We start from the raw sequence: 27406 nt of genomic DNA, 5'->3' as shown, positions 1-27406 counted from the left end.
TCTCTCAATGAGACATTCAAATAATGTGAGAGCAAACGAACAAACAAAGGCAGACAATAAAAGAGAAACGTCCTACTGAAGGCAGAGGGATATGCATGTTCTTTCTTAAGTTTCCCTTCCAAGATAACTACTGCTTTAAAGAGACACAGAACTTACTTTTTTTAAAAAAATCAGTTCTTACTCCTTATGAGGAGTTCCTTGCTGTTCAGTTCAGGTCTCAGCATAATTATATAAAGTTTTGGAGAAAAAATGCAACCCAGTAATCCAGCACTGGAGGCCAAGATAGAGAAGACCTCCACAGCCACCATATATTTCCCTTTGGTGCTCAGGTAGGTTGGAACAAAGGAAAGCCAAACACTGCAAAACACCAACATACTGAAAGTAATAAACTTGGCTTCATTGAAAGTATCAGGAAGCTTCCTTGCAAAGAAAGCCACAAAGAAGCTGATAAGAGCCAGAAATCCCATATAAGCAAGGACACAGGAGAACATGAGGACTGACCCTTCATTACATTTAAGTATGACTTCTTCTGCCAGAGAGTGCATGTCAACTTCTGGGAATGGGGGGTCAGTACATAGCCATATCAAGCAAATACTTGCTTGAATAAATGAGCAGCAAAGAACAACAGCATTAGCTAATCCTTTCCCCATCCATTTCCTCATCCTGGATCCTGGTTTAGTTGCCATAAAAGCCAGAACCACTGTGATAGTTTTAGCCAATACAGAAGAAACAGCCACCACAAAGATGACACCAAAAGCAGTTTGTTGTAGAAGGCAGCTCAGTTTCTGTGGCTTGCCAATGAACATCAGGGAGCAGAAGAAACAGAACAAGAGGGCAAGTAGCAGACAGTAGGTGAGTTGTCGATTGTTGGCTTTGACAATGGGGGTCTTCCAATGCTTTATGAAGACGGCCAGCATGAAAGCTGTGGTGAAAGAAAGAGACAGAGCCAGAACAGCCAAAGTAATGCCCAAGAATTCATCATAAGCCAGGTAATTTAGTCTCTTCGGAAGACATCCATTTTTATCCTTGTTTGGATACTGATCTTCTGGGCATTTGAAACAATCATCTGTATCTTTTTTTTTTAAAGAAAAGTAATATATCAGCCTATCAGACATAACACACTTGAAAGTCTGCTGAACTACATTACTAAAGATGATTGAGATACACAGAATTCTGTACTGTGACCGAGTGGTTTCACGTCCCCAAGAGTCTATCAAAATAGCACAACGGGCAACCACCAGCCTTGGCAGGGGAGAGGACAGCGGCGGCAGCCCCTGCCTGCCCCAGAGGCAATTGCCCAGAAAACTACTCTTGACCAGGTGTTTGTAACTATCTGTTAACTTTCTCCCTTAAAGGTAAAATCACCCCAAGGCAGGGTGCTTCCTTGCCAGAGGGTCTTGCATCAGCTGGTCGCTTGCTGCACCTGTGGAGCTGCTGCTCCTGCTCTCTACTATGTGCATCTTCTTAGATGTTGGAGTGTGGGCTTTGGCTCAGCTATGGACTGGGCAGGGTTACTTGCAACACATGTGTGTCTCTTCCTTGCAGGCATGTCGTGACCCATCTGGGAGATGACCGAGCATGTCTGCTTCAGCCCCCCCTCCTAATCCTTTGCCTGTGCCATTCAGATCCAGCCCAGGAAGCAATATCTCAAGGCAATCAGCATCTCAGCCTTGCCCCTGGGAGCACAGAATAAGGGCTGCACAAAATGCCTCAGCTCCCTCACTTTTTCTAGTTTAATAAAACGTGTTGAAAAACAACAAACCTCTGTGTTTGCATGCCTGACTGACATTGCCATTAGCCCCTCTCTCAACTCCGTCACACATGTCCACTCACAAATCCCCGCAAATGCATCAAGTGGCACCCCATACAGCCTCCCTATCCTCTTCCTCCCCTCAATGTAACTTCAGGCAGTGGGGTGGGAATTGAAGTGTGGCCCATGAATGTCTGGTGGGGGGGAAGGCACTTAATGTAAAGATTTTTAATGTAAATTAATGTTCACTGTTCTGAGCCCATTTGCAGGGAGAGCAGACTAATAAATCAATAAATCAGCCAACGTAACCCCCTACACACACTGTCTTAGGTATGAGAAAGGTACTTTGGTAAATATTTAGCAGACGAAAACTCTACTTTACCAGCTAGATTAGTTACATAAGTCCCTAAGATGTAACACCTAAAAGGCTACCAGAAACCCTTTGCACCTTCACAAAACCCTAAAAGTACACCATGTTCATATCTCTCATATGCCCCCCCATGCACTCCCCCAAATCTGGCCATTTTCCAGCAGTAACCTAGCAACCCTACCTGCAACCCACCACACAAGTAGCTGATGAGCTGCAATGGAGCTTCCAAACTTTTGTAACTCTTACCTTTATGGGTAGAAATCTTCCCTTCAGGACACCGGACACAATCATAACAACAAAACGGCGTCCCCTCCTTACTTTTCATGCTGTAACCTGCAGGGCAGTTGTCATTGCACAGAGAAAGAGGCATAACCTGTCCATGCAAAGGAAAAGAAAGAGCTGACTCTGGTAAGGGGGAAGAATCCTCATATTTCTTTTGATTTACCTGGCTGTTCTAAATATTTGAATATTCAAGAAATTCTACTTGAGAATGGAAGAAAATGGACTGACACAATGCCAGCGTTTGCACCATCATCTGTGGGCCATTTTAAAAACATAATGGGGTATCAAAATGCCTATCTACTGAGCTGAGGTTCTTTAGGGAAATAGGGTCAGGAAAAAAGTACTCACTGAAAACAAATTTCAGTAAAAGAAAAGAGGTCCCACCACATTTATCTTCAACTTGTGCTTCAAGTAAGTTGTCCTGTTTGGCTTTGGTTGGCTTCCAAGAAGGCCAGATGCATTCTTAACCAAAAAATGTGTCCCCACCCTTTTTGAGCCTGGGGGAACTTTTGGAATTCTGACACAGCGTGGTGGGCACAGCCACAAAATGGCTGCCACAGAAGGTGGAGCCAACCACAAAATGGCTGTTGTAGCTTACCTTCAGTCATACAGTGAAGATTCTTGTGCAGTGGTGGCAGCTGCTAATTCTAAAACAACATTTTTAATAATATGCACAGCCAATCTAATCCGTATTGGTGGATTGGAAGCCTTCTTCGGTAAAAGCTCCCCCCCGCCCCACAAACCCTGTTCACTTTCTAAAAACACTTAGCAAGTGCTAGGAAATGTGTTGATGGGTGTCATGGCACCTACGGGCACCACATTGGGGATCTCTGTTCTAAATCATTGAAAGGGTCTTTCAAGACAAGTGAGAAGCAGATGTGGTTTGGTATTGATCCCCATCCAAGAACTGACCCTACTTAGCTTCTGTGATCTGATGAGATCAGGCTACAACATGCTGTCTTCACTCCCCATTGATGGGCTACTTGCATTTAAATAAACGAATAACGCAGTGATGCCATGTTCAAAATATTAGAAGCCTAGCTCACTTCAGTGGAGTGTGGATACCCTGACCATAAGGCTCACTGTTACTGCATGTCATGTACCAAATGTGGAATTAATTAAATACCAGTGCCATTTTAGTGATCTATAGATGCTCAAATATTCCTACCTGGTTAAATCTATTGTGCCATGTAATTATCTTCTCATCAATAGTGAGATCTCTGTCCCATGGAGCTTGGGGGTCCATTTCTCCTACTTTCACCCGGAAGAATGATTTATTTGGGAATGTGATCCAGTTGATTATATCAAACCCAGAAACTAGTTCACCCTTCTCATCAAAAGACACCTTGTCCCCAGCACTGTTGTTAAAGTTGATGCTCTTCAGAAAATGGTGAAGCTACATTAAAGGAATCAAAGACTGATGATTAGTTTTGTTATTATCATTTTACATTAATGTTCTTGGCACAATGTATATGGCACATAATATGATCCCCAGTCCCAAGGAGCTTATAACATACAACTTGACACTATGTTTAGAGGAGCAGAGGAAAAGGAGGGAGGTGAATATGGGGATCAATAGTGCAAGAATTAATTTGATCCATTAATGTAAATTATAGATTCCTAGTTTCTGTAGAGGACAGAGACTAACAGGTTTGTGTCTAAGAGATCTCAGAGAAAATGGATTCCAAGGAAAATTCTGAAAAACATGAGAGACGTGGAACTACAAAGTTGTTCCAGGAGTGAGTTGAACCCATAAATTTACCTTATATTGAATCAGCCCATTGATCAAGTTCAGTATTAGAGCAAGATTTGAGTCCAGATACAACAAAGGTAGCTTGACCCTTGAAAGATTATACCCTGGAAAATAATACTGCTGGTTTTTAAGGTGCTGCTGGACTCAAATCATTATTATTTATTTATTATTTCATATTTATATCCCGCCCTCTCCACAAGTGGTCTCAGGGCAGCTAACATTTAAAACCAAATTTAAAACATTACATCTATATAAATATTCAATATTAAAACATCATTTAAACAGCGACATTTTGTATTGTGCGGCGGCAGCATCAGGAAGACTTCTAACATTTTGCATGCATACTGCACTTCTACTGCAGACCAACATGGCTATCCACCTGCAACGAAGTCCTGTATTGTCTACTCAGATTGGCCATGGCACTCCAGAGTCTCATGTAGAAGTCTTTCACATCCCCTGCTGCCTGGTCCTTCTCATGGGAGATGCTGAAAGTGCACCTGGGACCTTCTGCATGCCAAGGAGATGCTCTACTGACCACTGAGTCACAGTCTCTCTCTTCTATGCCCCTTTCTCTTCACTGCCCCTCCCCATTAAAAGTCAAATGCTTTAGCAAAAGGAAGAAGGTATAAAAACCAATTATCCAACATGGACTCCAGCTTAGTTTGGTCAAGTCTAGTCTCGTCTCTTTGGAGGCAGAGAGCCAGACCTTCAGATCTAGGGGTGTGCAAGCCAAAAATTTTCGGCTATAGCCGAAAGTAGAAAGCCGAAAGAAGATTCTCTATCGTTAAAGCCGAAAGCCGAAACAAGAATCTCTTTCGGCTTTCGGCTTTCGGGATTCTTTCGGCATTATTTCGGCATTCTTTCGGCTTTTTTCTAAGGGAAAATGCCTCCGTCTTCCAGGACGCCTGGAGGAGGCATTTTCCCACCGAATAAGCCCAAAATTGGTGGGGACCTTCCTCTAACCCTTCTCTAACAACCACCCAAGATTCAGACAGATTGGACTTTGGGGGGCCATGTTATGGCCCCCCAAAGCAGGTCCCCCCATCCTCCCATAAGAAAGCGAAGGAGCAGCATATTGTTAGCATGCTGCTGCTGATCTTTCTTCATTATTTCCTATGGGGAAAAAATGAAGAGGCAGGCTTCCTTTGCCAGGGGTGGCATTTTGCATGCAAAATGCCCCCTTACCCTCAGGGGCCCTTCTCCCACCCCTCCTCCCACCCCCCACCAAGGCTCAGCCTGCTCCCACTTGGGGGGGCCATTTCATGGCCTCCCCAAGTAGGTGCTCTAATCTCTACCACTGACAGCTGGGGGAGGCTTGTGTTGCCAGGGGTGGCATTTTGCATGCAAAATGCCCCCCAACCCTCTGGTGCCCTTCTCCCACCCCTCCTCCCACCCCCCACCAAGGCTCAGCCTGCTCCCACTTGGGGGGGCATTTCATGGCCTCCCCAAGTAGGTGCTCTGCTCTCATCTCTACCACTGACAGCTGGGGGAGGCTTGTGTTGCCAGGGGTGGCATTTTGCATGCAAAATGCCCCCCAGCCCTCTGGGGCCCTTCTCCCACCCTTCCTCCCACCCCCCACCAAGGCTCAGACTGCTCCCACTTGGGGGGGGCATTTCATGGCCTCCCCAAGTAGGTCCTCTCAGCCCCTAAAGTCCACCCCTTACAGCCCCACACAAACCCAATTCCCCCCCAGCTGCCACACACAGACCCAAATCCCCACATTAGCCCCTCACAGACCCAAATCCACCCCCACCTGCCCCACACCCATAACCCCAGGAACAGGCTGGCAAAGGCCAGCCCTCTCCCTTTGTTCCCTATGCTGGGAACTTCTAAACTCTCTTTCCCTGGGCAATTCTGCACAGCCCAGGGGTGCCACAATGGTGGGCACACTTCTGAGTGCCAGCTGGTCCCTGTGAAAGAGCATCTGAACCACAGACACCCTCCCTCAAATTCCCCCACCACCTACAGAGATGGCTGGCCAGCCAGCCCCATTGTTCCCTATGATGGGAACCAACTGCACAACAAAGAATAAAACAAGAACAACACAAAATAAAGTTTTAAAAAAATTATATTCTCCCTTCCAAAGTACAAGTAGGCAAAGCATTATGACACATTACACCAGCAGTCCCCCACACAGAAAAATTAAAACAAAACTCACTTAACATCAGAGAATCACAAAGCATGATTCCTGTCAAAAACACTTTATTTCTTGAACAGCTTTAGGTTACACAGCAGGGGGGAACACCAAAGGGCATGGCAGCACTATCTTACACAAAAATAACACAACTCACTTCACATCAGAGAATCACAAAAACACAATTCCTGGCAAAAACACTTTATTTCTTGAACAGCTTTAGGTTACACAGTAGGAGGGCACAACAGGGCATGATAGCAATGTACTACAAAAAATAATACAACCCACTTCACCGTTTTTGACAGCAATTGTGTTTGTGTGATTCTCTGATGTGAAGTGAGTTGTGTTATTTTTGTGTAGTACACTGCTTTCCTGCTCTGTGGTGCCTTCCTACTGTGTAACCTAAAGCAGTTACAGAAATAAAGTGCTTTTGACAGCAATTTTTTGGGGTGATTCTTTAATGTGAAGTGAGTTGTGTTATTTTTGTGTAAGATAGTGCTGCCATGCCCTTTGGTGTTCCCCCCTGCTGTGTAACCTAAAGCTGTTCAAGAAATAAAGTGTTTTTGACAGGAATCATGCTTTGTGATTCTCTGATGTTAAGTGAGTTTTGTTTTAATTTTTCTGTGTGGGGGACTGCTGGTGTAATGTGTCATAATGCTTTGCCTACTTGTACTTTGGAAGGGAGAATATAATTTTTTTAAAACTTTATTTTGTGTTGTTCTTGTTTTATTCTTTGTTGTGCAGTTGGTTCCCATCATAGGGAACAATGGGGCTGGCTGGCCAGCCATCTCTGTAGGTGGTGGGGGAATTTGAGGGAGGGTGTCTGTGGTTCAGATGCTCTTTCACAGGGACCAGCTGGCACTCAGAAGTGTGCCCACCATTGTGGCACCCCTGGGCTGTGCAGAATTGCCCAGGGAAAGAGAGTTTAGAAGTTCCCAGCATAGGGAACAAAGGGAGAGGGCTGGCCTTTGCCAGCCTGTTCCTGGGGTTATGGGTGTGGGGCAGGTGGGGGTGGATTTGGGTCTGTGAGGGGCTAATGTGGGGATTTGGGTCTGTGTGTGGCAGCTGGGGGGGAATTGGGTTTGTGTGGGGCTGTAAGGGGTGGACTTTAGGGGCTGAGAGGACCTACTTGGGGAGGCCATGAAATGCCCCCCCAAGTGGGAGCAGTCTGAGCCTTGGTGGGGGGTGGGAGGAAGGGTGGGAGAAGGGCCCCAGAGGGCTGGGGGGCATTTTGCATGCAAAATGCCACCCCTGGCAACACAAGCCTCCCCCAGCTGTCAGTGGTAGAGATGAGAGCAGAGCACCTACTTGGGGAGGCCATGAAATGCCCCCCCAAGTGGGAGCAGGCTGAGCCTTGGTGGGGGGTGGGAGGAGGGGTGGGAGAAGGGCACCAGAGGGTTGGGGGGCATTTTGCATGCAAAATGCCACCCCTGGCAACACAAGCCTCCCCCAGCTGTCAGTGGTAGAGATTAGAGCACCTACTTGGGGAGGCCATGAAATGGCCCCCCCAAGTGGGAGCAGGCTGAGCCTTGGTGGGGGGTGGGAGGAGGGGTGGGAGAAGGGCCCCTGAGGGCTGGGGGGCATTTTGCATGCAAAATGCCACCCCTGGCAAAGGAAGCCTGCCTCTTCATTTTTTCCCCATAGGAAATAATGAAGAAAGATCAGCAGCAGCATGCTAACAATATGCTGCTCCTTCGCTTTCTTATGGGAGGATGGGGGGACCTGCTTTGGGGGGCCATAACATGGCCCCCCAAAGTCCAATCTGTCTGAACCTTGGGTGGTTGTTAGAGAAGGGTTAGAGGAAGGTCCCCACCAATTTTGGGCTTATTCGGTGGGAAAATGCCTCCTCCAGGCGTCCTGGAAGACGGAGGCATTTTCCCATAGAAAAGCCGAAAGAAAGCCGAAAGAATCCCGAAACGTTTCGGCTTTTTTCTTTCGGCTACCCGAAACGTTTCGGCATTCCCCGAAACGTTTCGGCATTCCCCGAAAGAAGCCGAAACACTTTTGTTTCGGCATTCTTTCGGCATTCTGAATGCCGAAACGCACATCCCTATTCAGATCTCATTTGTGCAGCCTGTGAGAGGTCTCATTTGTGACTCAGACTGGATGAAGTTCAGGTGACCACCTGTTTGCTTTGCTTAGAAGCCTAGCCATTTTGCCTCTTGATTAGAGACTGTGCCTTCTGCCTTTATGACAACCTTTGGATTTGTTTGCCCTCCCATTAGGAACAAAGAGACGGACACAAAGCTTGGGTGAAACAGGGCCATTTCTGACCGATTTATTTATAATTAAATAACCTAACAGCATAATAACGGCAAGGGTAAACTAGCGGTACAGTTAGAGCGAGGGGTCAACCAGACCTGCTCCTCGAACTGCATGGGCGAGCACCCCCTGCCCCAGGTGTGAGCCATGCATGCATGGCTGTAACCCGGCCAGCCAGGCGAATGGTTCCCCCCTTTAAAGCACCATGCACCCCAGCCGTAAAGCCCGAGGGAAGGCCTTTTCCAGGGGGTCCCAGGGCAGCCTGCCCTCTCTGCTGGCAGCCATAAAGCCCGCCGCTGATCCGAAACAGGCCCCCATTCCCCACCAATGGGAAAATGCCACCCGGGTGCCCACCGGCCCGCTCTGCCTACCCCAACTAACCTGCCAACTATAACTGCATATACCTAAATCCCAGCAGTACAAGGTAGGCGAAAAACACCCCACGCCAACAGCCAAACAGGCGAGGGACGAAAAAATTCCTACCTGGCCCCATAACCGGCGACCGGGAAAACCTGTACTGCTGAACAAGGGAGTGGAGGGAGGGACGAGCTTGGAGAAGCAACTGCGCCACAGGAGAGGCAGGGGCCGGCTTGAAACAGCCGGCCACGCCTCCCCTTAGCCCCGGATGCACAGGGAGGTCCGCCCCCTTTCTCCTTGCGTGAGGGCAAAGCACAGCACCCAGGTAAGCGTGCGAGCGCGCCCCCGGGGGGGGTGCCGATTTCTGCGGACTTGTTGGTAGTTAGAGCTTACAAAGCTATAGGTATTTTTTGTTTTATCCTCACATTTTGTCTCATGCCTTTATCATGACCTTGCACCTTAAATAAACTAGAGCTATTAGATTTCTTGGGTGGTTTGATAACTCTGAAGTCTCAAAGCTTTAAACCAGTCGATCGAACCCTCCTTTTTGTAAACCCTCAAGCATCACCTACCAGAAAATGATCTTGCTGTAAAGACTATCTTGCAAAACCATTCTTGTAGAGTTGCCCTTGCCTTGCTTAATTCCCGTACAGGCTGAGGGTGTGTCCCTTTACTCTTTTGCTTTGGAAAACACCAAGGGGCTGGTGGCAGCTTTATAGGGCAACTGGGGGACTTTCCCTTGCTTGTCAGTTTAGTAAAGTAGGTGAATTGCTCTACGGGGCTCTGATACTCTCTGATGTAGCAGCTCCACCAGTGCCAGCAACTCCCCTACTCCTTGATATGGTGCCAGCCCCAACACTCCTCCCATATCAAGGAGTTGAAAGTGTTACCACTATATCAAGGAGTAGGGTGCTCCATGTATAGTCTTGAGCCAATTAACATTCTCGATTAATTTGCACCTGCAAGATTGATGGCTATTGCCAAGGACTGCAGCCTCAGTTTCATCCCCTTTTTGCAGGTAGTCTGCATTTTGCTGCCTGATTGGTTGTAGGGGCCGTGCTACTGAGGCACCAAAATGGCATAAAAAACAATTATCCAACATGGACTCCAGCTTAGTTTGGTCTAGTCTTTGGAGCAGAGACCTAGACCTTAAATCTTGTTTGTGCGACCTGTGAGAGGTCTCATTTGTGACTCAGACTGGATGGAAGTGCAGGCGACCACCTGTTTGCTGTACCTGGAAGCTCATTCTCTCTAGCATCAGAACACGTTGTCTTATCTCCAAGGTCAGAACAAGCGGAGACTTTGGAGATAGGCTTCTCTCAAACAGCTACTAGCAAGAGAAGCGCGGGGCGGGGGGGGGGGGAATTGAGCTAAAATAATTTCCTAGCCAGCAGTTGAGCTTCTTGATTAAACTTACAGGAGACATAGCCTTTGTATAGTTAGAAGAAAGCAATTATTTTCACAGTGCAGAATTTTAATGACAGACCTAATCAGCATGTTAAAGGAAGATGAGGAAACATCAGGCACGGCAGTGCATGGCAGTGAGGTGATTTGTAGATTTGGTTTCTATGGAGTGCAGAAGGCTGAAATCAGTATTTAGGGGGTCTAAAGAGAAGTTGGAACAAGAGATTTGAAACACTGGGAGTAATCAGCCACTGTTTGTCTAATGCATTGGCTTTTATTATAGTAGTCCACAAGGTCTTATTAACAATTATCCACTACGTGAATACTTCCTCCTATCCATTCTGCTAACAGTGGTGATTTCCACCTGCTCAAGGAGCATGTCCATTGATGCAAACAGTTCTTCACTGAAAAGAATCTCATGTCAATGGAACGCTCCTTGTGCCATGACTGGCTCCAAAGGGCAGTATAAAATGGTCAGTTCCACATCATTCACACATCGAGAAAAATGGTAAAGCAACATATAGAGGAAACTTGAGGGGGTAGGACTTCAAAGCCAGAAATAGCCAGGGCAGCCTCACACATTAGTCTGTTCTCAAATAATAGGTCTGCTTTCAATCTTCAAACATTACCTGAAACTGTTGTAGCTTCAGAGGCTCCCATCCACGGTCACATGCTATTATTCTGTGTTTGGTTCTGGATGAAATCATGGCATGCAAAGCATGTGCCATGGCATAGACAGCATTGTAGATGCTGTAGCTTTGTCCAGTCATGCTCATTTCAAAAAAAGGCCCAGGAATGCCCTCCAGTTTCTCTTCCCCAGTGCAGCGATTCCCAGTCGCTTCACCCACATCAGTATCTGGAAACGCACAGTCAAATGCCTGCTCCCAAAAGATCCGGATAAAACCATCTTCCTCAGAGTAGGGATTCAAGGTTCGAAGGAAAGATTTGAACCCTTGCACCTGACTAGAGTGAATTGCCAAGGATAAAGCCCCGTGGAAGACTTGTGTATCCAGAAACCTGTGAAATGTCTCTGATGAGAAGTCCCAGTGGGCTGTCATGACCCACACTTTGCACAGAGGTGCAAGAGCATTCCATTCAACCACTGTTAATGCCCACTGTAAAATTAACATAGTCCTAGTGTCTGCATTTACAACAATTACATTGACATCTGTTTCTGTTAGGAACTTGGCCAAGCCCACAATGTAGTCTATGATCTTATCACCTAACCCATTTGACTGGACTTGTATCTTTTTATTGAAGGCAGCACAAATAGCACTCCCGGAAAACAATTGGGCTAAAGATTGCGCAAACTTTTCCCCTTTATCATCCTCTGACGCAATGATTCCAACCCATTTCCATTGGAAATGCAGGAGAAGCAGGATGATCCCATTAAACTGATGTGCTTCACTGGGGACCATCCTATACATGGAAGTGAGCTGTGTTTTAGCCATCATCTCTGCAGGAAATAAGCAATAGGAGATCTAAGGAAGAACAGGTACATTTTTATTATTGCATGAAAAATGAGATTATTTGTCTAGCCAAGCTTTTACTCATTTCATTTGATAATCTTTTTAATGTATTTGTATTCCAACCATAATAAGTCTGTATTCCAACCATCCTTCAAGAATCCCCGTTTAAACCTCACAAGGTGCCTGTATAGTAGGTTATGTTGAGAGATGGTAACCGGCCCCAGAACAGCCAATGAACTGCATCTGGTAAGATATCCATTGTCGTTGTGGGAGAGATAAACCCAAAGGAACTGCAGGCCTCACTTTTTTTCCTATTCTGTGAAAAATGATGAAGAAACTTTGATGTGGAGGAGCGTTTTACAATAAATAATTATCGCCACACCAAACTCACCATTAGTTCCCCTTTCACAGTTGGTCGCTCTTCTGGAAAGAAAGGGCTGGGTTCTACAGACCCATTCTGTTAGTGGAAACACTTTTATCTAACGAAAGGATCTTTCCTTTATCCAAGATGGAATTTCATTGACAAAAAACCCTCTTCGATCAGGGGAAAATTCCTTCTGTTGGAGGGAAGAATCTCAGGTAGCAGATAGGATCTGTAGTATTCTTCCAAACATTACTCTTGCTTGTGATAGTTTTAGGTGGGGAGTAAAACAGGGTTCAAGTCCAGTGGCTCCTGAGAAACCAACAAGATTTTTAGAGCGTAAGCTTTCAAGAGTCAGAGCTAGAACTCCCATCTGAAGAAGGAAGCTCTGACTTTTGAAAGCTTACATTCTGAAAAGCTTGTTGGTCTCTCAAGTGCCACTAGACTCAAATCCTTCTGTTGTGCTTGTAAATATTGGAACAGGTGACCAAGTCCTCTGTGTAAAAAAAAATAGATATGTGATGCTGTGCATTGTTGTTCTTGTTATTTTTGATGGATAAGGGCAGCTGAGATACTCAAGCTTTTATTACTTCCCACTGTCTTATGCTAAGTTGTGCATTCTTCAGATGGGATATTGTTTTTGAAGTAGTACCAAGCCCTATCTAGTTTACATCTAAGATTATCTTTTCTCACTGTTTATATTCCATTCCTCTCTTCCACAAGCACACACACACACATTCCCTAGGAAAGCATGGTAAGAGCTTATGATAGCCGCATTGCTTCCCTCGTTTTACCTGAGGGATCTTGTAGATGCTTAAGATGGTTGCCATGTAAAGAGAAGTTTCCCAGTCAAGACCTCCAAGAACAGCTATCAGATTCTTCTGGAAGTCACATTTGTAATTAAGAACAGTTTTATCCTGAGTAAAGAGAAGGTTCAGTGTGTTCTGGTAAGTCATCATTGCACTGAAATAGCTTTCATATATGTGGAAACCCAAGGTGACATTGGATAAAATCTTGCTCTTCTCATTTACCTCTTTCACAGCAAACACCAAGGAAAGAACATGCTGGTAGTTCTTTGGCACCATGCTACAACAAGAGACAAGTGTTGTATAACATGGATGTTCTACCCTTCAGAAAACTAACACTCCTGCTAAAACATCTCTTTGAGTTAATGTTCGCTTTATCATAGCTGTGACTGTGTCAGGCAGACCAACCTATAATTCTAAGTATAAAATTGTTAAAACGTAAATAAAACCATCTCTCTGCAACAGAACTGTCTGCTTAGCCTTTTAAATTGACACTGTGCATCTTGGCAGTGGTGTTTGCTGTATGCACCCGTGCTCCGTCTTAGGTCATTGCAGCAGTTTCTTCTATCAATCTCCTCCAATCATTAGATAAAGACCTGCTTAGCAAGGTCTAGGTTCTTCTTTGCAATGGATCCAGTGTTATAAACTGGACTTTCAGAGGACGTTTAGAGGGCCGTTTGGGATTCATGAAAGGCTAATATTTCTTTCTTTCCTGCAATTAATGGCCAATTCCAGACAGCCCTCCCCATCCTGAAACGTCACGCGTCGTCGTGCGGAAAATGCGAAATATCACATTTTCTCGTGCGAGTTTTGCGTGACATCGGGATGGGGAGGGCTGGGGAGGGCTGTCTGGGGAGGGCTGGGCTGTCTGGAATCGGCCAATGTTTCCATCTGCCATGTGAGTACCAGAAGAGCAGAAGTACATGATGAGTGTCCAATGTTCTCTGGGAAGCTGTGAAATCAAATTGTACCAGCACCCTTTCCACCAAATAAATGCAAAAGATATATCTCTGGGTTACATTGGCTTTGTTAATTAAATGAACAATCTGCTTCATAACTGAGGGCCAAGCTACAAGTGACGAATGACACTTGAACGGCAAGTGTATTTCTCCCTGTTCGCTTGCCCTCCACTTGATCCACTTGCCATTCAAGTGTCATTCGTCACTTGTAGCTTGGCCCTCAGCGCTTTCTTTAACAAGCAGCTGCCTTCAACACCATAGCCAGCATGCTGTCAAAGTGTCTTAGCTAGTCTTTTGAGATAATAGAAAGTATTCTTCACTTCTGGCTTCTATATCCTTTCTACTACAAAATCGGTGTTCCTCTACCTCAATAAAAGTTGACTTTACCTTTTTGACAATATACTGGCCTCAAGAGTGTTTGCTGTGCATGATACCGTGTTTTCCTGACTGTCTAACTTTCCTGTACTAATAGATATCTCCAAAACAAGCTATTTTCTGTCTGTGCAACTCCACACTCGTTGCAGACTTAGCCTGAATTCCACTAGCTTTGTTTATCCTTTCTTCGCCATTAACAGTTCTGAGAGGTGCCTAGCTTCATCCATCTTTTTTTTTTAGAGTGTGGGATGTTGATTTCACTAACAACAACAACAACAACAACAACCTGTGCTTATATACTGTCCTTCTGGACATATTAGTGTCCTCATAGAGTAGTAAACTGGTGCTGAGAGGAGAGCCTTACCCAAGGCTGCCTGCATGACTCCATGGTAATAGTGGGAGTCAAACCGGCAGAGTGATGATTTGCATCCCAGCCAGTTAACCACTATGCTACAGCAGCTCTGTTATACAAATGATAAGAAATATTATTTCCTTACGTATATTCATTTAAATGCTTTCCCTGGGGTTTCTCAGTGAAGCGAAATGAAGCGTAGGTAGGGGCAAAGAGCTGAGAAACAATCCCACTAATGATGATGTCCCCAGGCAGGTGAAACTGGTGCTGGATGAGAAAGGGATCATTCATGCCACAGGTAACAAGACCCAATCGGACTTCAGCTTGAGGGAAGATCAGGAGTAGCAGAAGCATGATAAATGCATCCATCTTGTGTGGATATGCTGTTTCTTATGCCACAGGATCCTTTGTTTCTGTCCGTCTCAGTGTCAGGGAATGCCAGCCAAAGTTATCACCCCATTGCCTTCAGCTCTGCCTTTAGACAGAGAAACACACAAAGATAATTGCTAAAGCTCAGACTACTGGGTCCTGCAGGTCCACAATCCCTCTTGCCAGGACTGAAAGGTTTTTAGGTATTTTATATATACTTCAGAGTTTAATTGGTGCTTGTAGGTTATGAAAACCTTGTCAAGATGGAGGCTTACTCCCAGAGCTATGACAAAATTATGGGTTCCCATTGATTCCCAGGAGACCTGCAATGTGTGCAAAAGAAGCAGTGAAGAAAATATGCTTGCCTTCTCTTTTCATAATCCCTGAATTGGTCTTGTTCAGGGCAGCAGGTGTTTGTGCAAAACATCGCAGTAACATAGCACTGGATGAAGCAGGCCCAGAGATAGAACTACTGAGAAAGTTGCCTGGAACAATGTATGGTTGCAAGTCATGAGATGAAAACGTAGAAAAGCCAATAGGAGGAAAGAGCAAATTGGTCTCTGGAGAGGCAACACATACATTAGGGGTGTGGTAGAGGAAAGTACCATCAAGTCATAGCTGACTTATGGCAACACTTGGTGGGGGTTTCCTGGCAAGAGACTAACAGAAGTGGTTTGCCATTGCCTGCCTGCCTCTGCAACACTGGCCTACGTTGGAGGTCTCCCATCCAATTATTAACTAAGGCTGATTCTGCTTAGCTTCTGAGTGCCATAAGAAGAAGAAAAATATCATCACCTTTTAAAATCCAGGTTTTGAGGAGATTTCTCCCCCCTCCCTTCTGAATGCTGATTTTGGGGTAGGACAAGGCAGGAATGATCCAGCACTCCATCTGAAGGGTCAGCAGCAACACCAGGACCTGCCGTGAGATGTTGCTAAACATTTTTGCTTCGGCATGGAATCCTCACTTTCTACTACAATAAATATCCACCCATTACAGCAAGCAACTTGTGTTACTCTGGAGCCTGCTGCTAAAGTGATCCAAGACTTGGCCTCTAGATGGAAGAGGGGAAATATTCAACCAGTCTGACACAGTCTTTCCTCCTTCAGTCCTGAGGCAGCCATGATGCAAGTTAAACACCTTTTATAGGCCTTAAAAGTTTTATACTCTAAACTTGACAGCCTCATTCAGCTAAGATTTTGCCTAAATTTCTGAGTGAAGACACTGAATCTTCTTGGAAGCCAAGCTGCTTCTCACATGAGACCTAATCATGCTTATTACATTTATTTATTTATATATTTATTTATTTATTTATTTATGTCATTTATAGTCCACTCTTCTCACTGAGACAGCTTCCCAAGTTGATGTCAAAACATCACCAGAGTGTTGTGAGAAGATTCATAGACATTTTAACTTAAATGAGGAGGAGAGCTGAACTTTGACAGGCAGCCTGACCATCATATCCTGAAAGAAGCTCTGGTTCCTTAGTCCATGTTAATTCCTTAAAATCTGCATCCCAAAAGGGATGCACTGCTTTAAGAGGCTGACATCAAGCCCTTATTATTTTCTGTTAGGAGAATAATTCACCTAAAGATTCTGCCCTTTCATTGTGGTGTAAGCAGTCAGCACAGCTCTCTGTGATATAATATGCACTTATGATTATAAAAATCATATGCTCTCTCACTAATGTGCTTCAAGTCTCAGTAGAAAGCTGTTCAACTAGCAAAATGTTGCTGGCTCTCAACCGGGAGATGAGAATTCAAATTGAATCCTAATGGAATACAGAGTGATTAGGAGTGATGGGCTCCTGCCCTCCTTGCCCTGGGACGTGCAGCACTCCTGACAAAAGATTGAGGGATTGAGGGATTTTCCTTAACAGACTCCTTGGACATTCCCTCCTCCCTTGGACATTCCTGAATTGATCAAAACCCCAACTTAATCCTATCCAGCAATCGAGGGCCATCAATCATCTCTGATATGTTTCAGCTCTTCTTAGGAAAACTTAATTTAAACTATAGTTAATCAAAACTATAGTTTTGTTGTCTAACACTGGAAATGATTAATCTAAGCCTCTCCGCCTCCTATTGTCACATCTCATAATGCCTATCAAGGCATCTCAATCTCTTTGTATATCCCAGGAGACAACCATTAAAGTCATTTTTTTTCCAGACTGAAGTCACCTTCTTGCCCAGGACCCATTTTGCCCTACAATTGATCTGGCCTTGCCGCAGTCAAATCATGCACACTTTGTTTCTGCACTCTCAGAAGACATTTGACATGGATAGGTTTGCCATTCTCCAACTTCCACCCTCTGCCACTTCTCACATGGCCAGTAGGGGGAAGAAAGGTGCGGGAATATGGTGCTAGGGGTGAAGTATGCTCCCACATGCTCCAGTATGCCCCAGCATGCAACCACATCATGCCAGGAATGATGTTATTCCTTGTGCTATGCAGAGTGCTCTGGAGTGTGTGAATGTGAAGTAAGAATCCCCCTGTGCAACTCCCCCCATGCCCTCCATTCCCCATTTGGCCCCCTAGGGACCTAACAACCATAGACATGGAAATGAGTTAGACTTTTTATTATTGGGAACCAACAGTTACTTTGGAGTAGTTTCCATTAAAAGGCATTGGTATAAAGTCTGAACATACATAGCAAGGGTTATTGGGTTCTTACTTATGTCTCCTGATTAGATGCTCTCTACTATTTAATTCAGGCCTCAGGACAATTACATAACATTTGGGAGAAAATATGCACCCCAATAACCCAGCCCCAGAGGCCAAGATGGAGAAGATCTCCACAGCTACCATGTATTTCCCTTTGGTACTTAAGTAAGTAGGAACAAAAGACACCCAAACGCTGCAAAAGACCAACATGCTGAAAGTGATAAACTTGGCTTCATTAAAAGAGTCAGGCAGCTTCCGTGCAAAGAAAGCTACAGTGAAGCTGGTAAGAGCCAGAAATCCCATATAGCCCAGGATATAGTGAAGCATGTTCGCGGATCCTTCATTGCATTCCACTATGATTTCTTCAGCCAGAGAGTGCATGTCAACCTCTGGAAATGGAGGATCAGTGCACAGGCAAACCATGCAAAGACACATTTGAATGAAGGAACAACAGGCAACAATAGAGCTTGCAAGGCCCTTCCCTGCCCATATCTTCATCTTTGATCCTGGTTTAGAGGCCATGAAAGCCCAAACTACAATGATTGTTTTTGCCAACACAGAAGAAATGGCCACTGTGAAGATGATGCCGAAAGCAGTCTGGCGTAACTGGCAGGTCACTGTCTCAGGCCGGCCAATGAACAGCAAGGAGCAGAGGAAACAGAGCAGGAGGGAGATGAGGAGAGAAAAGGAGAGTTCTCTGTTGTTGGCTTTGACGATAGGAGTGTTCCGATGCGTGATGAAGATTCCAAGCACCGCAGTTGTGGCCAAAGAAAAAGACAGAGACAAAAGAGCCAAACTGATGCCCAAAGTTTCTCCATAAGACAGGAAGTTCAGATGCTTTGGAAGGCATCCATTTTGATCTCTATTTGGATAGCTATCTTCTGGGCATTTGGAACAGTCATCCATATCTTTAAAAGAAAAAAAAATGCTATACTATAAATACTAAATAATACTATAATAAATAATAAATAAATACATATTTCATTCTATGTTATATTTTGAACTTGGCGGGGTGACATTTCATTATAGGAGGTTATTTCATTGCTTAAAACATTATAGTGCTGAATATTGTAGACTCTACCACTTATACATACATTCTTCTGGTAGCTCAGGGGTCCTTCTACATGTAAGATGAAACTCTGCCTTGACTTCAGATTACTATTTGTACAGGTGTTAAGGATTTCTGCTCATGGAGTGACTTTCTTGGCTGGTCCCACAACAACCTAAAATGCTCCCCCTCCCAAATCCTGTTCCTGGGAGATAGGAAAAGAACAAGGGACATGCAGGAACAAAATTGTCATTAGGACATTTGAGATTGGTTGGGGAGGAGAGTGGGGAAAAGTATATTCCACAAGCAGAAATATTTACCCCCATGGAAATGCTAGGCTTTATCCAACATATAATGTACATCATTTGAGTTCTCCTACCCTTCAGGTTTGAAATCTTGCCTTCTGGACACAGAACACAATCGTAGCAGCAAAAAGGCTCCCCTTCTTTCCTTTTTCTGCTGTAACCTGGACGGCAGTTGTCATTACATACTGCAAGGGGCACGACCTATAGATCAAAAGATAGGCGCAGCCATGAAATCTTTGTGTTGCAGTCACAAAGGCACTGAACTGAACTGAAAGCTTTCATAAGGCCACAACACTACTTTGGATCCAAGTTGTTGTACTAAAAAGGAGGGGGGCAGGGCTCTTTTTCAGCCAGAATGCAGTGGAATGGAGTTCTGGCACCTCTTGCCCCAGGTGCAAAATTCTGAGATGCTGTTTAGTGCTGCGTGGAGATCCGTTGTGAGTGGCTGCTCAAGGAGTGGAGGCTGGATCGTTGTGAGGAATAGGTCTCCCCAAAAGATGTGAGGGACTCGCCTCAGCTGCCCTGGGGAGGGTATGGAGTGGGGCTGGAGAAATGTTGCACCCATCAGAATTCTATACCCAGGGCAAGAGTTCAAGACTATTGTGATAAGTATGATCCTACTGGGTAGTTCCTATGTCATTTAATACCCCCCATAAGGTAGGGGGGTTCGGTCTTACAGTTGTGAGTGGCTGCTCAAGGAGTGGAGGCTGGATCGTTGTGAGGAATAGGTCTCCCCAAAAGATGTGAGGGACTCGCCTCAGCTGCCCTGGGGAGGGTATGGAGTGGGGCTGGAGAAATGTTGCACCCATCAGAATTCTATACCCAGGGCAAGAGTTCAAGACTATTGTGATAAGTATGATCCTACTGGGTAGTTCCTATGTCATTTAATACCCCCCATAAGGTAGGGGGGTTCGGTCTTACAGTTGTGAGTGGCTGCTCAAGGAGTGGAGGCTGGATCGTTGTGAGGAATAGGTCTCCCCAAAAGATGTGAGGGACTCGCCTCAGCTGCCCTGGGGAGGGTATGGAGTGGGGCTGGAGAAATGTTGCACCCATCAGAATTCTATACCCAGGGCAAGAGTTCAAGACTATTGTGATAAGTATGATCCTACTGGGTAGTTCCTATGTCATTTAATACCCCCCATAAGGTAGGGGGGTTCGGTCTTACAGTTGATATAAGTCCATAGTGCATGAAAATAATATTATTTCAAAGAATCTCATGTGTTTCTCCCTCATTTCCCTCTAGAGAGTTCCACCACCTTTTCCCCCAGAAAAAAAGCCCTGAGAGGGAAGCATTTTTACAAACATTTTCAGAAGAATCAGACCGCACACTCCCCTCTCTGCTCCTCTTTCAGCAACTTCTGTGACTGGCTGTGAAAGTTTTTGCAAAGCACTCCCCTCATACTGGACCTAAAGAACTCTGAATGGTTACTATCATCCATATTTCAGCTTTCTTGTGGAGTCTATGGTCCATGTGATATATTGGTACTAGGGATCCCAGGTTCCCCAGTGGGACCCCCCACCACCACTCACCTGGCCAGTGGGCAGAAAAGGCATGGAAACAGGCCTCCTGGGCATGCTCCCGGGGTAATGTGGCAACGTAACTTCCCAGCAGTGATGTCATTGTGCCACCCTGAGAGCACTCCCACTTTCAAACCAGCCCACTGTGAAGCACACACACTCCCATGCCCGCGTGATTACATCACTTCCTGGAAGTGACACCATCACACAGGCATGGGAGTGTACACACAAGAGGCAAAGACAAGGTTAATGTCAAGCTCCCCCCTCCCATTGGGAGGGTAAGTGCCTGGGACATGGCAACACTAGTTGATACTATTGTTTGAAGAATAATTCTCCAGAAAGGAGATACCCTGGTTTTGTGACCATAGCTGGAGGAGGGGTTATACTGGTGGAGGCTTAGTAGCCTTTGTGTGGTGTGTTCCAATAAACATAGTTCTCGCAACCATTGCTGCCTCCACTACTGATCCTTTCCCTCCCCACAGCCATGACAGTCCCACTATATTGAATAGAAAGGCTTAATTGGGGGGGGGGGAACGGGGTGAGCTATAGGAAGGAGAGGAAAAATAGCAGAGAACACCTTTTAAACAACATGGACACACACTTTTGTTGCCTTGAGAACTGTTTCTTGAAAGTATCACACGCTGCTCATCGGACAATTTGAAACTGATAACTTATTTTGTGCAAGTTTAGTCAATACTGTCCTGTTAGCTGCACCAGAGGCAAAATTAGAGGAATTTCCCTTTAGTTTTGTACCATCTCTTCCTGAAACACAAACAAGATCTTAATTATATGCCTTACACCTGAGAGTGTAGGACCTAGAATTATCTTGACTGAGTCTGGGAAGGTCTTGGTAATGTAGACTAGAGAGATTTGGGGTCAAACCCAATCCCTTCTTCAAACAAAGTCTTCTCTGCCCTTGGTATGGACATCTCTTGCTTGGAGCAGCATTTAAAGCTGAGGAGTTGGGTGTCAAAATGAGAAAGGTTTGGCATGGAATAGCATTAGAAGCCAAACGATTAAGGAAACCAACACTGAGAAGTTTATTTCGCCAAACTTCGAAATGAGTCTTTCCCAAGGTCTGAAGGCTCATGGAACAGAAGAATCTGGCATCTATAAGTCTGCTGAGGGCCAAGCTACACATGACGAATGACACTTGAACGGCAATTGGATTGAGTGGAGGGCAAGTGAACAGGGAGAAATACACTTGCCATTCAAGTGTCATTCGTCATGTGTAGCTTGGCCCTTAGTGTGAAGGATTATCGAGGTACCCCCATTGTCTTTGTAGTCTGGTCCCACCAGTTGGGTCTTACCTGATTAAATCTGCTGTGCCATGTAATGGTTGCATTATTCATGGAGAACTGTCTATCGGCTGGTGCTTGGGGATCCATTCTCCCTATTTTCACTCTTAAGAAGGATCGATTTGGGAAAGTAACCCAGTTTACAATATCAAAGCCACCTACTAATTCACCATTCTCATCAAAACCAACTTTTTCACCAGCAGTGTTGTTAAAGGAGAGCATCCTCAGAAAATGGTGAAGCTAGCAGGAAAGAAATGAAGGCAATAGAAAATATTGATGCCGGGATTAAATCCAGGTCTAGAACTTTCTTTTCCCATTTACCAAAAACAAACAAACAAGCAAACAAAAACAACCCAGTGCTTCTTTAATGTCAAGAAGATTAAAGTAGTTGCCTCTGGAAATAAATCTCATTGAAGTTGACACTAAATTCAATTAGAAACATTTCTTAATGTTTCTCCTTGCCCTTCCAATTCAGCTGCAATGGAATGATCAGGAACTGACCTCCATATCCAAGGGATGCACTATCCCATACATTCGGCTGATATTAGGCTGTGTTAGTTAAATGCACAGAGAGGCATGCACTAATCTAGTTCTCTCATTTGTCCTGTGACTCTCAAATAGCATTGCCAACAGTCCTGAAAAAAACTGTCCTGGCACTTTAACTGAGGCTTAATGCATGCAAGTGAAGCTTTTCATGACATGGAAGTCAATAACATCACCCAGTCAATAACAACCCATGACACCTCTGTTATATTCTTTCTTCAGGCATCTTCACAACTCTATCCTCAATGGGGACAGAGAGGGATTTTCCCCCCTCTTTTGGAATGTGCAGGGAAGAAGAACTGGACTCTGCTTACACCTCCTCTGCCATACCATTTCTTTGAGCATTTTTACCCAACTCATCTAAGCACTGGAAATTGGATGAAAGAAACTATGCTTCCTAAAGTGGAATTTGGAGAGAACTGTGGAGAGAGAGTGATTCTCACACACATCTTCACACACATGCTCCAGTTTTCTTTTAAAATGGAAACATGCAGACGTTATCTATGTCATCACATGACCTTATGTTTATATTGAACTGGAAAGCCCAGTTCAATATAAGCCCACAAAGATGGCTAGCAGAAAATGACCGGATAATAGGGTTATATTTACCCAGTGAATGCACTAGGGCAGTGTTTCCAAAACTAAGGACCCTGTCCCAAAAATGGACCATGAAACATGTTATTGATTTGTGCAGGCTCTTAAAACAATATAAAGTACTTTTGCACTTGTGGGTCACCATACTAAAAAGTTTGGGAGCTACTAGAGAATGACAAGTGAGAAACTGTCAAGTTTTTAAGTCAAATAACTGTCTTTTTTATTTAAACAGATTAAATGGCACTAGAGGCATTTTTAAATTCAAAATAACAAAAATATTTTATTTAAATACATGGGAAAGGTCAGGTAAAATCAGGGTTGAAAATTTCTGTGGTAACTCATTATAGATAACTCTGAGGTAAAAACTAACGTTTTAAATGACACACACAGTCCTCACACACACAATCCAGATCCCTAATATCAAAATTAGAGGGCTCCCCAGCTTTTGCATGAAAACTGTTAGATGGGCACACTTCCCTTTGGAAAGGGGAACACTAGATACTGAAAGGAAGTTTCTATTCTAAAATTAAAGGTACATCCTGACCAAGAGGGAAGGCTGAAAAGAGGGTTATTGTTTATTCTGGGCTTTTTGAACAGCATAGTCTGTCACATTAGTTTCCTTCTATACGAAATTTTACCTGAAATTGCTGTGGCTTTGGAGGCTTCAGCCTACCTCCATCTCTCATGATGCCATACTTGGTTCTGGGTGAATACATGGCATGTAAAGCACGTGCCAGGGCATAGACAGCATTGTAGATACTGTAACTTTGGCCTGTCATGGTCATTTCGAAAAAAGTCCCAGGAAGATTCTCCAGCTTTTCCTCCCCAGTGCAGCTATTCACAGGTTTGTTGCCCACATCAATATCTGGAAAGACACAGTCAAATGCCTGCTGCCAGAATATCCTGATGAAACCATCTTCCTCTGTAAGAGGATTCAGTCTCTGCAGGAAATGTTGGAACCCTTGAACTTGAGTGAAATGAATGGCAAATGATAAGGCGCCACTGAAGACTTGTATGCCTTGATCTCTATAATATATCGCTGATGAGAAATCAAAATGGGCCGTCATAACCCACACCTTGCGAATGGGGGCCATAGACTGCGGATCAAATTGATTCAGCATCAACTGCAATGCATTCATACTGTTAGAGTCTGCACTTACGATACAGATGTTGACGCTAGTCTTGGTTAAGAAAACTGTCATATTCAGCAATAGGTCTAACAGTCCATACACCTCAAATGTATTTCTGTACGTTGGTATTCTTTCCATAAAGGCTATACAGATGCCATTCTGGGAAAACTTGTGTGCCAACATCTGCACAAACCGTTCTCCTTTATCATCACTCACTGCAATGGTGCCAACCCACTTCCACTGGAAATGCAGAAGAAGCTGGACAAGGCCATTGTACTGATGCTCTTCATTGGGGACAACCCGGTATAAAGGAGATAGCTGGACGGTATCACTCATCACAGGAGCAAATAAGCAATATGTGACCTAAGCACAAACAGAAAGAAGCTTTACATAATTGAGTTTGAGATTATATGGACAAACCCATTTCTAACAAGGCGTGAAGAAACATCGCCGCCTTGTCTGGGTTGAGTGATTTAAGTGCTTAGGGGTGTTCCCCATGGGGGCTTCGAAATAGACTCCTGAAGAAGCAAGCGCGAAATCTGCTTGCAGCCGGCCACAGATTGAGGGATATGCAGGAATGAGGTTTACTGCTGCTTTTACAACTGACCTCATTATTGTTATACAGGAGAAGGTTAAGCAGAAATGAGATTTACTGCTGCCTTTACAACTCACCCCATGAGAGTTTTGCAGGGGTGAGGTTGACTGCAGTTTTTATAACTCACCTCATGGCAGGAAAGCCTTTCTACTTTATATTTATGAATGTATAAGAAAGAAGATCTGGAAAGAAAGTAAAAAAAACTGTTTCATCAAGGATTTACCCGGAAGTTATGGACTATTTGGAGAATGCTCATATATGAAATGTTGCCTTGTATGGACTTGTATGGACATTTGTGAATGGATATTTATGAATTTGTTATATTGTGGGAATATTTATGAATTGTCAGCACTTTGCACTTTCAATTGCACTTATAAATTGACTCATTGTATTATAAATGGCATGAAATTGATTCTTTTGTTCCCTGTGGGATTCACCTCCCTCCTTTTTGCATCACCATTTCTAACTATGGCTGATTCCGCACACGTTGGATAATGCACTTTCAATGCACTTTATCAGTTGTTTGAGGTGGATTTTTTGTTCCACACACAAAAAAATCCATTCCAAATGATCTATAAAGAGGATTGGAAGTGCATTATCCAACGTGTGCAGAATCACTCATAGGCCATTTCCACATGCTGTTAAAGAGACAGGCTACTTACTGAATGCTGGCCTCTTTTTTCACAGATTCCAGATGCCTCCGATTTCAAAGCGGAAGCAGGCAGTTTGTTTTTCGTCTAATCAGCGTATTTTCTGAGAGTGGGATTTCCCACTCTTTCCTGTGCCGGGTCAAGGACACCGATCAGACAAAAGACAAACTGCCTGCTTCCGCTCTGAAATCGGAGGCATCTGGAATCTGTAAAATCCCCCGCCAGTGTTCAGTAAGTAGCCCGTTGCTTTAACAACATGTGGAAACAGCCATAGACACTGTCTGGGGGATTCCGGGTGACTAACATTCTCTCCTGTTTAAGCTCAAAAAAGTAAAATGAATTCAGAAAGGGTATAAATGATGAGCAATCAGAGGCCACCCCGTGATCTTATTCATTCATTCATTTATTTTATAGTACCCTTTTCTCATTGAGACTCAAGGCTGGTTACATAGTTTAAGTGAATATGATCAAATGTTCAAAAACACTGCAATAGGGAAATGCCCAGGGTAATGCCGATTGCCACTTTGGGGTCAGGTAGCAATGTTCCCCAGGCCAGTTCGGCTAGGGATCCTGACAATGTTTTGCCGTCTTCTGAGCATGGTCACTGGGAATGTGTGTGTGTGTGTGGGGAGAGGTAGTTATGAATTTCCTTCATTGTGCAGGGGGTTGGACTAGATGACCCTGGAGGTCCTTTCCAACCCTATGATTCTATGATTCTAGAGTATGGATTGCAGAAATCTGAATACAAGCAAAATCTGATACAGAACTGAAGACAGTGCTGAAACAAAGAATAAGCTGTTTAACATATTAAACATTGCAGACACTACTTTGTAGTTACACAGTGGTATAGTCGTCATCCCAGCATCATTTTAGCAACAAAATACATATTTTGAAAACCTCTGAAAAACCTTTTGGGCTCTTGTGAGTGGCTGTGTTTGATAGGATTGAGAAATGTGAGTGTCATCTTCAAAGATTTCTTACTTTTCTTTGGTTAATGCTAAACTCCTTTCTTTAACTGTGTGGACATTTTCTTTGAAAAAACAGGAAAAGCCAAGTCACATACCTAGCTGTGCACAGGTGATATAAAAGAGAAACATTTTATTGTAGATGTGCAAAAATGAGTCAGATTTTATAATGGAAATAATGACATTTGTCTCCAATAGTTAGAAAGGAAAATAGCAACAGTGCAAAAGAGATTATAGGGATCACCAACATAAATATAAATAGTTGCATAATATTGGGTTGAATCAAGAATTTGTTCCCACCAGTTTCACTCAATTCCTTGTTTATTACAGACCCCATCTCACATGAATTTTTTCCATGTAGGTCAATTTAGCAGTCAAAGGGTATCTCTTCTTCACTTTTTCATCAATGGAAATTCTGGTTGGATCCAATCCATTGTCATAATACCTGTGGGATCTTATAAATTCCTAAGACAGAGGCCACATGAAGAGAGGTTTCAGAGTCCAATCCTCCAATGACAGCTATGAGGTTCTTCCAGACATCACAATTGTAGTTGGGGATAGTCCTATTCTGACTGAAGAGAAGGTTTAAGGTATTTTGAAAAGTCATCCTTGCATTAAAGAAGCTGTCATAGATGTGGAACCCCAGTGTTAAGTTTGGTAAGATCTTGGGATTCTCATTAATCTCTTTCATGGCAAAGACCAAGGACAAGACATGCTGGTAATTCTTGGGCATTGCACTAAAGTGAGAGACACATGACAGGAGGCATAAAGACAAGTACTTATAACTGTGGTTTTGAAGAGTACAAAGACTTTAAACCATAAGGAAATCTTCCTGAAAGACTGGATGTGTGACATCCATCTACTTGTATTCATTATGTCTTTCCACCATCACTGAATATTCAGAATATTTTCCCTCTAATTTAAAATTAGAGGATTATTAATATAATTAATATATTAATATCAATATAATTGAATCACATAAGAGAGGGTAATTCCCCCCCCCCTAGCTGATCAAATATTGTGGGGACCAACAGGCTACTAGAGCAAGCAATAAGACATGGGGTGGAATCCAAACAGCTTTTCTGCTCTCAAAAA

At 44.1% G+C, this 27406-nt stretch overlaps 2 protein-coding genes across 2 annotated transcripts; both read right to left on the bottom strand.

Moving 5' to 3' along the window:
* Positions 1 to 170: 170 nt before the first annotated feature.
* On the bottom strand, positions 171 to 15003 carry LOC129339705 (vomeronasal type-2 receptor 26-like). The gene is made up of 7 exons (XM_054994285.1): positions 14780 to 15003; positions 12937 to 13228; positions 12173 to 12238; positions 10942 to 11793; positions 3571 to 3798; positions 2367 to 2493; positions 171 to 1072 (listed from the first exon to the last, which is right to left on the bottom strand). The coding sequence occupies exons 1-7, from the start codon at positions 15001 to 15003 to the stop codon at positions 171 to 173; spliced, it is 2691 nt and encodes an 896-aa protein (XP_054850260.1).
* A 2668-nt stretch (positions 15004 to 17671) lies between these two features.
* On the bottom strand, positions 17672 to 27044 carry LOC129339704 (vomeronasal type-2 receptor 26-like). The gene is made up of 4 exons (XM_054994284.1): positions 26757 to 27044; positions 21847 to 22074; positions 19093 to 19219; positions 17672 to 18573 (listed from the first exon to the last, which is right to left on the bottom strand). Exons 1-4 carry the CDS (start codon positions 27042 to 27044, stop codon positions 17672 to 17674), a joined length of 1545 nt encoding a protein of 514 aa, XP_054850259.1.
* Between the last annotated feature and the right edge of the window lie 362 nt (positions 27045 to 27406).

This window comes from Eublepharis macularius, chromosome 12, assembly GCF_028583425.1.
Source record: "Eublepharis macularius isolate TG4126 chromosome 12, MPM_Emac_v1.0, whole genome shotgun sequence".
NCBI classification, from domain to species: Eukaryota; Metazoa; Chordata; class Lepidosauria; order Squamata; family Eublepharidae; genus Eublepharis; species Eublepharis macularius.
This window is presented reverse-complemented; position numbering and strand designations above follow the sequence as displayed.

What these genes read in the sequence shown, in the direction of transcription:
- LOC129339704 (XM_054994284.1), bottom strand. Translation starts at nt 27,044, where the DNA reads ATGCCCAAGAATTACCAGCATGTCTTGTCCTTGGTCTTTGCCATGAAA. An exon ending in GAATTTATAAGATCCCACAG is followed by an intron (nt 22,075 to 26,756) that starts GTATTATGACAA and finishes CTTTCCTGCTAG; the next exon opens with CTTCACCATTTTCTGAGGAT. An exon ending in CAAGATTTCAAACCTGAAGG is followed by an intron (nt 18,574 to 19,092) that starts GTAGGAGAACTC and finishes TTTCTTTTAAAG; the next exon opens with ATATGGATGACTGTTCCAAA.
- LOC129339705 (XM_054994285.1), bottom strand. Translation starts at nt 15,003, where the DNA reads ATGGATGCATTTATCATGCTTCTGCTACTCCTGATCTTCCCTCAAGCT. An exon ending in CTGTGAAAGGGGAACTAATG is followed by an intron (nt 11,794 to 12,172) that starts GTGAGTTTGGTG and finishes GTTCTTCCTTAG; the next exon opens with ATCTCCTATTGCTTATTTCC. An exon ending in TGAAGCTACAACAGTTTCAG is followed by an intron (nt 3,799 to 10,941) that starts GTAATGTTTGAA and finishes CCTTTAATGTAG; the next exon opens with CTTCACCATTTTCTGAAGAG.